This window comes from Pongo abelii, chromosome 19, assembly GCF_028885655.2.
Source record: "Pongo abelii isolate AG06213 chromosome 19, NHGRI_mPonAbe1-v2.0_pri, whole genome shotgun sequence".
In the NCBI taxonomy this organism is placed as follows: Eukaryota; Metazoa; Chordata; class Mammalia; order Primates; family Hominidae; genus Pongo; species Pongo abelii.
The window spans coordinates 19392889-19404839 of NC_072004.2; the positions used below are offsets into that span (position 1 = coordinate 19392889).

Here is an 11951-nt window from a genome sequence, read left to right on the forward strand (position 1 = left end):
GGTGGGCCTGGGCAGTGGTGAGTGGGCCACGGCTGTCACTGGGAGGGGTGGCCATTCTGGCTGGACTGTGTTCCCATGAGGCTTTGACCAAAACTCAAACCAAGAACTGCAGTCCTGGCTCAGAGTCCACTGCCTGTTTGCACCAAGTCCCCAGTTGAAGGCTGGGACCCAACTAAAACTCCGGGCGTCTGTGGCCTGAAGATGGTGTGTCCCGGCATCACCAGTCCAGACCAACAGCTCCAGTTAGTTCAGAGGGTCTCAGTCCCTGGGGTCTGCCTTTTCCTGGCTCCTTCAGGTTGGGTCCCTTCAGGGCCCCAAAGCCCTGGACCCAGCATCCATGGGCTGCTGCTGGAGGCCTGGCAGCCCGGCTAACTCCATCACAGCTCATTTGAGAGCAAAGATGACAGGTAATAAAATGCACTGACAAGTGGCTGATGATGCTTGCAGACTGGACAAAATATGGGAGCAGCAAGAAGGTAACATGGGGAGGGAGTGGCCCCTGTGACTGCTCTCTGCAGAGCCAGGAGGCAGGTGCCCATGGCTGTGACCTGGCACTGTCTGCCTCTCAGTGGGTGGGTGGCACCCCATCCTCACCATAGGACAGCAGGCCTGTTTGCCAGCTTTCCTCCCCGAGTCACCCCATGTCCTGTCTCACTGGAGCATTCTTTTCTCTGTAGCTGTCTCGAAACGTGTACAAAGGCATTCCCCTGGCGGTGCGGGGCCGGGCATGGTCACTCCTGCTAGACATTGACAAAGTGAAGGCTTAGAAGGGAAGTGCAAGGTACAGCCCTCCCACACTCAGCCAGGGCAGGACAAACAGGCTGGGCCATGTCAGAAGCCCAGGACTCCAGCTAGAGGGAACGTCAAGCCCAGGTTGGGGGTGGGGGATGTGGTCAGACGCACATCCTGGGCACAGATGGTGACTCAGGCACTACAGGTGCTCTGGGCTCTGCTGACCCTCCCTGGCTTCAGAAGCAAGGCAAAAAGGAGCTTTCTGCAGAAGGAAACCTTCTTCCCTTCCTTCCAGAAGTGCTGACTGTGGGATGACTGCTGTTAGGGGCAGGGAATCTTTTGTCTGTTCTGAGGCTGCTTCCTCCTCTTGGCCCTGCCCTACAGGTCATGAAGGAGAAGGGCAAGAGGTCCTCCAGGATCACCCACCGCATCCAGCTAGATGTCAGCCACACCCTGCAGAACTAAATGATGTTTAGAAAATGATTCCGAGTCAGATAAGGCCTATGGGAGCTGCAGGGGTCCAAGGGAAGATGGGGGCGATCCAGAGGGATGAGGGCTTCCCCAGGGCAGAGGCCGCGGTCATCCAGGAAAAGTGAGAGAGCTGCCAAGGGCTCTCCTGGCCCAGGCAGCAGCCAGCATTATGGACTGAGCACCTCCCCAGCTCTAAGCCCTGTGCCAGGCTGGGACAGACATGTGGGGCCAGAACCCAGGTGGCTCCCAAGGAGATGGAAGGCAGAAAAAAAAAATCATGCAGAATGGTGAAAAGTGCTCTCCGTGACCCACAAAGAGCCAGGATAGGGACCCACAGGAAGGTGGCAGGATGGTGGGGCTTGGGAGCCTTCCTGGGCAACACTGACAGCCCAAAATACCAGGGAGGATGCGGGGCCTGGGAAACTCTCATCCATGGCTGGCGGGCACGTGACAGGGCACAGCCACTTCCGAAGTCAGATGTGCCGTGGCTCACAAAGCTCAGTGGCCTCGTACCACACGTCACCAAAGTGTCACAGATATTGACCACACTGATTTGAAAACTGATGTGCAAATAAAACCTGCATATCACATTCACTGCCTGATTGTCACTCACACCCGGAGGCTACCGAGATGATCTTCAACAGGGGAACTGAGGAGGAAGGGGGGTCCACTCTTCAGACAGAGATGACTCAGTGAGGAAAAGGAACGAACCCCCGATGCCCGCAGGAACATGGGTAGATCTTAGATGAGTATTGCTGAGGGAATGAAGCCAGACCCCTCAGGCTACCACCATAGGATTCCAGTTCATCGACCATTCTGAAAAAAAGTAAACCATAGGGATAGAGAACAGGTCAGGATGGCCAGCAGCTGACAGAGCTGGGAGACATGGGCTGCAAAGGGGACACGCTGGGGACTTGGAGGATGAAGGAGCCGCTCTGGGAGGGGCTGCAGTGGTGGACGGGAAGCTCTGCACGTTGGTTCAGAACAGTGGAACTACATGTCCCAAAGACTGGACTTCCGTGTGTGCAAACCAAAAAAAGGGGGAAGAAAAAGTCAACTAGAGTGAAAATGATCACTGATCCAACTGTACACCTGTGATATTTGCATTGCAAGGAATGTGGATTTTACTGTAAAAACTCTGAAAAACTCAGGTGTCCTGAAGAGCTCACTGCTTATCTGGGGGATCATCTGAACCCAGAATTGTGTTCATTGTCTGGGTTTATAGACAAGATGAAACTGACAGCACCCACACAAAACAAAACCCTCTTTTCTCTCTTTTCTAGGCAACAGGAATTATGTGACAGCCTCATGGCCTACTCTACATATAACCCTGTGAGTATTCCCGGGCAGCGATATTCCTGGGCCATGTGCCCGTATTCACAGGCATGGGTGTCTCTCAGGGGTGTTGGCACTTCTTGAAAATTCAGTGTTCGTGACCCACCAGGACATAGTAGGCAGGAATCAAGCTCACTGCTGGCAGAAAAGGGTTGAAGCCCAGACTCCTGGTGTCACCTGGACCCAAACACCATGCCTCAGATGAAGAAATGACCTTCCCTTCCTGGTGTTGCCCCAAAGCCTAGGAGCTTGGCAGGGTCCCACGTGGGATGGTCCTCATAGGAGACAGGTTTGACAAGTTGCTGAGGTGCCTGATGAGTTAGCCTCTTGTCATGAAATGAGTTTGCATCCTGAGGAAGCCTCTTCTTCACCAGAAACCAGGCAGAGATCCAATTTTCCCTTTCCCTGAACCCCATAGGAGTGCAGCAGACAAGGAGGGGGTCACCCAGGTGGCTGCTCCTGCTCCACCTCCACTTTCCAGACCATTCTAGGCAGGGAGAGCCGCTGAGCCAACTCCATGGGCTGCCCACGTGGAGTCTGGACCCAGCCACTCTCCTATGCCTCATCATTCAAAATACACAGGAGTAAGTCTCATGTGCCCAAAGGTGCTCGGGGGAGGGAATACACGGGACAGATCCCGGCTGGCCTGATGGAAGCATCCTCACACTGTCCCCATGACTCTCTGCAGGCAGCCCTTGGGCTGTTGCAGGACCTTTTGTGTGGTGGTCAGCGCCCCGCTGCCTACCCTTGTGGCAGGTGCAGTTCACAGGTGCTGCTCCAGGCCTGGCACAGTGGCCTCCCCAGCCTGGCCCAGGGGAGGGGGCATGATCAATCCTTGCCTGTGCCCTTTTGGGCCATGTGAGCTTGGACGCTCGCTGCAGGAGTCCCCCCAGGATCCTTGTCAACTGAGTCGTGCATGACCTGTTGAGTCCTCATGCCCAGTGCCAGGGGAGGAGGGCAGAGGCTGCACCCCAAATCCCCGGGGGCCTGTAGCAGGTGTCCCTGAGGACCTCTGCCATCTCTGGTGACATAAGCCCTCCCAGGTGGCCTCAGCCCTCCCAGGTGACATCCTTCCACGGTGACTCTGGCTCTTGCAGGAGGTGGGCTACCACAGGGACCTGAGCCGCATCACCGCCATCCTCCTCCTGTATCTGCCAGAGGAAGATGCTTTCTGGGTGCTGGCCCAATTGCTGGCTGGTGAGAGGCACTCACTGCAGGGTAGGTGGACAGCTACCTTGGGGCCTTACACAGCCATGCCAGGGTCAGCCACCCTGGCTGGTGATCCTGACTTCCAGGCAAGTCATCTTCCTTGTATCCCAGCTTGTTTGGAGCCTCCAAGATGTCCCTGCTGAGGGTCCCACAGCAGCCTGGGTCTGGACAGGGATCCTCTTACCTCAAGTCAGATGCCTTTCACCCCCAACAACAGAGGGCATTGATACCTCCCCCTGGCTGCCCTTTGTCCCCGGAAGCCACCCCCAACTTTGTGCAGGCACCGCTCACCTCCCTGAGTGTCCTCCTGTCTTCCAGATGGCTGTGCTCCCAACCACCCTCCCTGCCCACGAATGGGCCAATGAAGCCCACAGGGCAATGTTCCCCATGCATCCCATGTCCCCCAGCCTGACATCACATCCAGGAGATGGCCACATAGCCCCCAGCTCCCACCCCATTCTCCCCACTGGCACCTGCCTGCCTCTGCCCTGCCTCATAGCAACAAAGACAGGCCTGCCCTCCTGGCACCTTGTCCCAGGATGCTGCTGGGCACCACCTCCAGTCAGGGCCCTCCTCCCCAGGGCTGAGGCCACATGATGGGGTCACCAGATAAGAGGGAGGGAGGCTTCAGGGCCCAGGGTCCTCTGCCACTACTTAGCTTTTGGGCGTAGGCTCTGATGGGGTGATGGGCCGGGGGCTTCTCAGTATTCTACGGCCCAAATACTGCCTGGCTCTGGAGGCCCTTATTGCAACAGGAGCAGGTGTTGCACAAGTCCTTCCCAAAAATCATGAGACACCTGGTGAGTGGACGACACCCCCAGCTCCTCCCCAGAGGCCCTGGGTCCCACCATCCAAGGGCAGCTCGAGTCCTCATGGAGCTGACAAGAGGCCAAGTCCCAGCCACGGCCTGATCTGGGATGGGGATTCTCCATGGGTTCAGAGTTGGGTTTCCTTTTCCTGCCTTGGGGGAGGCAGAGGCACTGGGACCAGGGCCAAGCTCTGGCTAAGCATGGCTAAGGGAAGTGTGTCCACCGGGCATCTGTGTATGGGGCAGGTGTTGGGGGATTCCTGGCCACTGCCCTGGGTTCTGCTCCTTGGAGAAGGGTCTGCAGAGGGGACTGGAAGTGGGAGGACTTCAGGGTAACCCAGGGGGCCCTGAGCACCTCTGCTCCTCCCTTCAGGGCAAGGAAGGGCTGTGCACTGAGGGTTGCATGCTGATGAGGCTCCTCCGGTGTTTCATTGATGGGGTAAGGAGGCACAGGGAGACCCCAACCCAGGGATTCAGTGCCCAGCTCCCTCAGCCCAGAGGTCCAGTTCCCCCAGGAGGACCCGGTTCACCCCCAGCTCGCAGGACACACAGGCAGGTCCCTGCAGGGCTCACAAGCCAGGCTCTGCCCAAGAGGGGCCTCCCATGGCAGAGGCCAGGGCTCAGGCCCAGCCTCATGGGCAGACTGGGGCAGGACCCGACTTGAGAGGGCCCAGGGAAGCCCCAAGTCCTCAGGAAGCCCCTCCTTCCAGAAGCAACAGTGCTGCTGAGATGAGCCCCCCCATGAGGAGCTACAGGACCTTGTCTGACTCAGTCTTATGGGGGGGTCTCATCCCATGAAGAGGGGTCCCCAGTACTCCAGGGTGGGCCCTGCTCAGGCCACCAGCTCCAGCCTGGAAAGGCCAGGTCCTCCCACACCTGCTGTCCCCACAGAAATCCTTCGGGCTTACCCTGCATCTGTGGGATGTGTTTATGTTGGAGGGTGAGCGGATACTGACGGCCGTGGTGCATGCATCATTCAAAATACACAGGAGTAAGTCTCATATGCCCAAAGGTGCTCGGGGGAGGGAACACATGGGACAGATCCCAGCTGGCCTGACGGAAGCATCGTCACACTGTCCCCATGACTCTTTGCTCTGTCCTGATGGGGGGTCTGGCCTGGTGGGCTGGGCAAGGCATGATGACACTGAGACCACTCCCCACATGACCCAGATGAAAGTCAGGAGTGTGGTGAGCACTTCCCTGCCTGGCCTTCCCCAGCTGTTGCCTCCTGTGCACAGCTGGACCCCGGGTGGCCAAGAAGGACCAGGCACCAACCAGTGGGAGGTGGGCCTGGTGGAAATGGGGTGCAGGCACAGATCCCCCCTCCCAGGGAACCCTCCTGGCCTGATGGCCACCCTGTCCCTAGAGCACCTCATGAAGCTTTCCTGGAGCACCATCTGGGAATTTCAGGAGCGACTCTCTCAGAGCCGCGCCCTGGAGGACACCACCATCCTCAGGAACCTTCAAACCTCCATGAAGGAACTCACAGGAAAACAATGGGGCCTGCCATCCCCAGGTGGGCTCCAGCATAAGGTCCCCTCCTGAGTCACCCTCTGGGGCAGCCAATGGTGGGGAGTGCCCTGGCCCCACCAGCCCTCCTACCTGGCCTTCCTCCTGCACCTCTCCTTCCTCCTCTTCCTTCTCTACTCTAAGAAAGTCAGATGGGTCTGCCGCTCCTCAGGGCAGGTGCTGAGATCATGTGTGTGTGTGCTGGACATGCTGTGTGGACAGGCAGGGGCCATGGGCAGGAACCCCCAACACCCCTCCCTCACTTTGCATATTGTCCCCCTCTCCTCCTTGAAGGGCCCTGAGGGACACTGGAGCAGTCAGACCCAGCTGTGGTAGCCTCCACCCCCACCTTCAAGTAGCCTCAGAGAGCAGCAGGGACCCCTCATTCTTGAGTGCCCCTCCAAGGGTGTCAAGACAACAAGCCAGGGAGACAAGAGAATCAGTGTCCCTGACCCAGAGAGGATTTGGGCAGAGGGGATGGGGGAAGCCCTGACCCAGACCCAGAAACCAAGAGTTCAGCCGGGCATGGGATAGGTCCAGCCCTGGCATGGGGTAGACAGCCTGGAGGGCAGAGGGAAACCCATGCCCATTCACTTCTCACCTGCTGTGGAGACAGGCCCCCATGCGAGGTGCTGGGTGACAGTGAAGGTTTCTTCCACCTGAGTCCTGAATCGGGGCTGCCGAACAGCCCTGAGGTGAGGGCATGAGGCAGGAAGCCCTGAGCCAGCCTGAACCCAGGGGGCCATTCTAGGAGTGACCTGAGGTTCTCTGAAAGCTTCCCCAGCCCAGGCTGCACACAGCCCTCACCCTGGGATCAGCAGCCTGCAAGGGCATCCTCAGTGTCAAGCCAGGGGGCCACATAGGGACCCCGAGGACTCCAGAGGCCCAGGTCTGTGGGGCCCACCCTGAAGGGACCCTATGGGCTCGGTGAAGATGTTTCTTTTTTTCAGCCAAGATGGAGTGAGGGTCCTTCAAGGTTGACCCCTGGCATTGGGCCCCTCTGTGAGGGGGACAGACTGGCCCTCCCCACCCCACCAGCTCAGCTCCAGGAGCTCATGCCATCAGTCCCCCTGGGACAAAAGCCTTGTTCTCCCCCAGCCTGGCCTGACAGGGCTGTCCTGAAGGCCGAGGCTGAGGCCCAGCAGCACAAGGGGGCTTCCTGAGGACCCAGGGCAGCAAGCCACTCTTTGAGGGCCCCAGAAGCTCAAGATGAGGGCAGCCTGTCCCCCGGTGAGGTCAGGCTTTGTATTACATGGAAACACTTGTCTGGGTACTCTATGCCACAGCTCCACACAGACCCACATGTCGGGGGTCCATGTTTCCTGTGCTGCCCTTTTGAATACGGCTCCTGGGACTCTTGTCACTTCGACATCTTCCATGGACAGCCCTGGAACAAAACGACAGACCCCGCCCAGCAAGCCCACTGGGACCCCGACACCAGGCCCTGCCTGGGCTTATAACAGAGAAGAGGCAGGTCAAGAGACACCCCAGCAGCAAGGTGGCACCCGCCTGTGACTCCCCTCGGTAGAAGAAGTTGGAATGGAAGGAGCCCAGGCAGCACCCGCCCAGCTGTCTTGCAGCCCCAAATGGCTGCTGGACCTTAGTTTTTACTGCTATTTTATTTTTATTTTATATTTTTGGCTTGTGGGCCTTGAGAAATCCCATTCAATGGGGGACTTGGTCCCATCAGGGCCTCTGGAGGGAAGGCTGAGCATGGAGTTCCCACAGCCGCAGCCAACCAGCAGCATGCCCTGGGGCCCCTGACCCCACCCGTGGGTCAGATCCCCTCCTCCAGGGCCCAAGTCCCAAGCCCAGATGGACCTGGCTTCAACCCAAGTCCTAGGAGGAGAGGAGCACCGCAGGCCTCCAGGTGACCATGCAGGGGACCAGGGCACTGCAAGCCCTGATGCTGTAAGGATTCACATCAGAGAACCTGGGCAAGCCAGGCCAGAGACACTGAGCCCGTGCAGTGATGAGGATGTGGAGGGCTGGCTCAAGGGGGTCAACAGCTGTGAACACTGCTGCCTCTTCCCGGCCTCATTGTTGCAGTGCAGGCAGTCTGCACCCCGGAGCCTGGCCCAACAGCGCCCCGAGTGCCCTAGTCCACTATGCCAACATGGCACGCGGAGGCTTCGCGACCCTGCCTGCCACACGACCCCTCTCCCGGAAGCCTCATCCTGCAGCCTAGCCCCTGTCACAGCCACAGCAGGTACCACTGCCAAGCGCCTTCCAGCCGGGCTTCCCAGAGGACAGAGGCGCCCTGCAGTCATTGCCTCAGCAACTCTGACTGTGAAGACAGTTTCATCCACATTCCCATGTTCCCACCAGACAGAATCTCTGCAGAGGATGCTCTTGATCCTGAGGTGGGGAAAATGGCATGCCAGGTGGATGGAGTCAGCTCCTTTCCCTGCCCACCATGCCTGCCGGATGGACCCATGGACAAAGTGACCGTCAGACAGGAATTAGACACAAGAGGCTCAGCATCCTGCTCGTGCCCTGACCAGGCTGACCAGGCCAACACCACTGCCGAGTGCCCCATGTGCTGATGAGAGACTTGGTGTCGATCCCTGGGCTGGCACTGTTTCCCAGGAGGACCGGTTGGCCACCTGTGGGCAGGCTGCCCACACTGTGGAGAAGGCTGAGATCAGCCTTCACCACAAGGAGCCCCTACCTGGACATAGACTCCCCAGCCCTGCCTGTTGCCGTCACAGCTGACCACACGGCATTGCTTGTGACCAAGGTACCCCATTCACAGTGAGGGACATGCAGCAGTAGCCCCTGACCAGGGAACTAACTGTTCTCACTACGTCAGCTGCCACCTGGAAGCAACTGAGCTTATGATCACTCAGTTATGCTGAAGTGATGGTTTGTCTTACAAGATGTTATGCTTTCTACTGGAAACCAGTATAGGGTGCTGACTCCCCGACAGCCAGAAGGTATAGTTCTGAGAGTGGAGGTGTGAAAGTGGACGATGTTCAGTATTGCACCGAATGTCTCAGTCACAAAGTTTTCCTATGCCTGCCCTGGAGAAACGGAGCTTTGCTGGTTGGAAGGTCTTGGGACCCAGGCAGAGTGAAGCTTCCCCCAGAGGAACACAATAATGGTTCTATTTAATATGAGGAGACAGGACTAAGTCTGAAACCCTGGGGCATTCTCTGGTGTTCTCGGTGTTTTCATGCAAAGAAAGTCAAATAACAAAGGTTTGCCACAGAGGCATCTGAAAAAGGAGGGGCACAACTATTCAGATCTCAGAAGCTTTGGAATAGAAGATGAGGCCAAGCAGGAGACTCCTGGCCCACTGAGGGCAGGGGAAGTATGTGGGGGCTGCTAGGAGAAGACATCATACAGGTCCACCCCCACCTTGTATTATGTCACAGAACTGTGCACTTGAGTAGCTGTGCACATCTTCTCTCCACTGATTATAGTATTTCTTTCCATTTGTGACTCTCCAATCATACAGGGAGCTTGCTACAAAATCCACATTGCTGTACCATAGCCTGGGGCTTGCAATCCAAGGCTGGCAAGAATTCCTGCACATCAAGGGCCTCAGGTGACTTTCATGCACATCCAAGGACAGAGTCCTAGATGACACCTTTCTGCTCAAAAAAGAAGGAACAAGGGTCAACGAACAGTGAGCCGATCATGGAAAGGGATGAAATGTGAGTGCGTGGCCTTCTTGACACCCAGACAAGACTTCGGGCACAGAGCCAGGCTGCGGCTCTGGCCACTGACTCAGACCAGGGATGCCCTCATGCAGGCCAGTGTCCCCTGGCTGCTCTTCTCCCTCCTGCCACCCTCTCTTCAGCTGCTTGTGTCAGAAAGGGAGAACCTGCCAGTTTTCAGAAGAAAATGTAGTTTTATTATGACATAGGAAAGACTCAAGTTATTAGGGGAGGAGGAGGAGTCCTGAAACAGCTCCTGAAAATGAGAGGGAAAAGGAAGGTGTAAATATGTTGTAATAAAATCTCCAACCACAGCACAGTCATGGGAATGTTTTTGTTACAATTTTTGTTTTCAAAGTTATAGTAAAAAAAAAAAAAACAGTCTCCTGAATTGTCAAAAGAACAGCAGTTTGACACAAGGAAAAGCATACACACCAAGCCAAAATAAATCACACTTGGGTCTATATGTTGCAATGGTGCTGGTGCAGGAGGGAACATCCAGGGAAGTTCCAGTGCCTGCCAGACAGCCCAGGTCCACCGAGGGCCCCGGGGCTAGAGGAAGGTCATGTACCACTCAGCTCAAAGCACTCCCTTCAGGCATCTGAAGAGGGAAAGCCCATTTATCTTCTCTGAAATGCAGGCAAATTTTCACACACTGGTGTGAATCTGTTACGGTCACCCAGGGGCCCCCTTAGTGGCCAGATGCAGTTTATCACAAACTGGTTTCCTGCATTTCATATTGGATTGGGAGCTAAAAGAAGAGAGATTCCCAAACCCATCATGTAAATATTTGGTTCTAACAAAGTAAAATCACAAGAGCACATCAAACACAGGACTTAATGCCCAGGGCAGTGCCCAGGCTGCCCCTCTTGGGTGAAAAGTTCTTTAGCAGCAGGCACAGAGGTAATTGCTTAGAAAGGCAATGCCACAGTGAATAAGGGGGATTAACTTGGATACAAACATTTAGAAAGATGCCTGAAAAAAACTGATGTGGCTCCATCTCTCTTCTGGATTCTAATATTCCCAGAGCAGCAGCCACCCCTAAATGTGAGTGGAGACAGGATAGAGCCCAGGGGGACATAGGGGAGGCAGGGCTTGGCCAAACCACAGGAAGCTGCCAGAAAGGCCCACACACCTGCCTTCTACACTCTGTGGTGGACACCCCAGGAAAGCAGGGGTTCCCCTGTAACTGCCAAACAGGTTCATCTTGCCCACAGCCTAGACAGAGCCGATTTATCAAGACAGGGGAATTGCAATAGAGAAAGAGTAATTCATGCAGAGCCGGCTGTAGGAGAGACCAGAGTTATTACTCCAATCAGTCTCCATTTGCATGATCCATCAGCATTTGGGGATCAGAGTTTGGAAGGATAATTTGGTAGGTGGTGGGGGAGGCCAGTGAGTCGGGAGTGCTGGCTGCTTGGGTTGGAGATGAAATCATAGGGAGTCGAAGCTGTCTTCTTGAGCTGAATCAGTTCCTGGATAGGAGTCACAAAATCAGATGAGCCAGTTTATCAGTCTGGGTGGTGCCAGTTGATCCATCAAGTACTGGGTTGGCAAAATCTCTCAAGCACTGATCTTAAGCTTTATAATAGGGACGTAATTCCCAGGAGCAATTTGGGGAGGGTCAGAATCTTGTAGCCTCCAGCCGCGTGACTCCTAAACCATAATTTCTAATCCTGTGGCTAATTTGTTAGTCTTACAAAGGCAGTCTAGTCCCCAGGCGAGGAGGTTTGTTTTGGGAAGGGGCTGTTATCATCTTTGTTTTAAAGTATAAGCTATAAACTAATAACATGTGCTTTATCAATTGGGTGTGTTGGCTCACACCTGTAATCCTAGCACTTCGGGAGGCCAAGGTAGGCAGGTAGCTTGAGCCCGGGAGTTAGAGACCAGCCTGGGCTACATGGTGAGACCCTGTATCTACAAAAAAATACAAAAATTAGCCAGGCATGGTGGCGTATGCCTGTAGTCCCAGCTACTCAAGAGGCTGAGGTGAGAGGATATTGAGCTCAGGAGGTGGAGGTGGCAGCAAGCTGAGATCGTGCCACTGCACTCCAGCCTGGGTGACAGAAAGAGACCTTGTCTCCAAAAAAAAGAAAAAAAAAGAGATCATGTTTCTCCCTTCATTCTTGTAATGCAGTGGATTACACTGATTGATTAGGCGGCTCTGATTTTCCAGGATAAGCTGTAAATCTGCATTCTGGTGGGAAACTTCCCTTTTCTTGTTT

At 55.6% G+C, this 11951-nt stretch overlaps 1 protein-coding gene and 1 pseudogene across 1 annotated transcript; both read left to right on the forward strand.

The window, feature by feature from the left end:
• The window catches only part of LOC100453892 (TBC1 domain family member 28-like), a 76974-nt pseudogene extending 74304 nt beyond the window's left edge, over positions 1-2670 (forward strand).
• A 137-nt stretch (positions 2671-2807) lies between these two features.
• LOC129054739 (TBC1 domain family member 3D-like) lies at positions 2808-10042 on the forward strand. Its single transcript, XM_063719042.1, has 8 exons — positions 2808-2845; positions 3227-3290; positions 3636-3735; positions 4028-4122; positions 4848-4994; positions 5447-5546; positions 5922-6071; positions 9525-10042. Exons 1-8 carry the CDS (start codon positions 2808-2810, stop codon positions 9647-9649), a joined length of 819 nt encoding a protein of 272 aa, XP_063575112.1. The 3' UTR covers positions 9650-10042.
• Positions 10043-11951: the final 1909 nt, after the last annotated feature.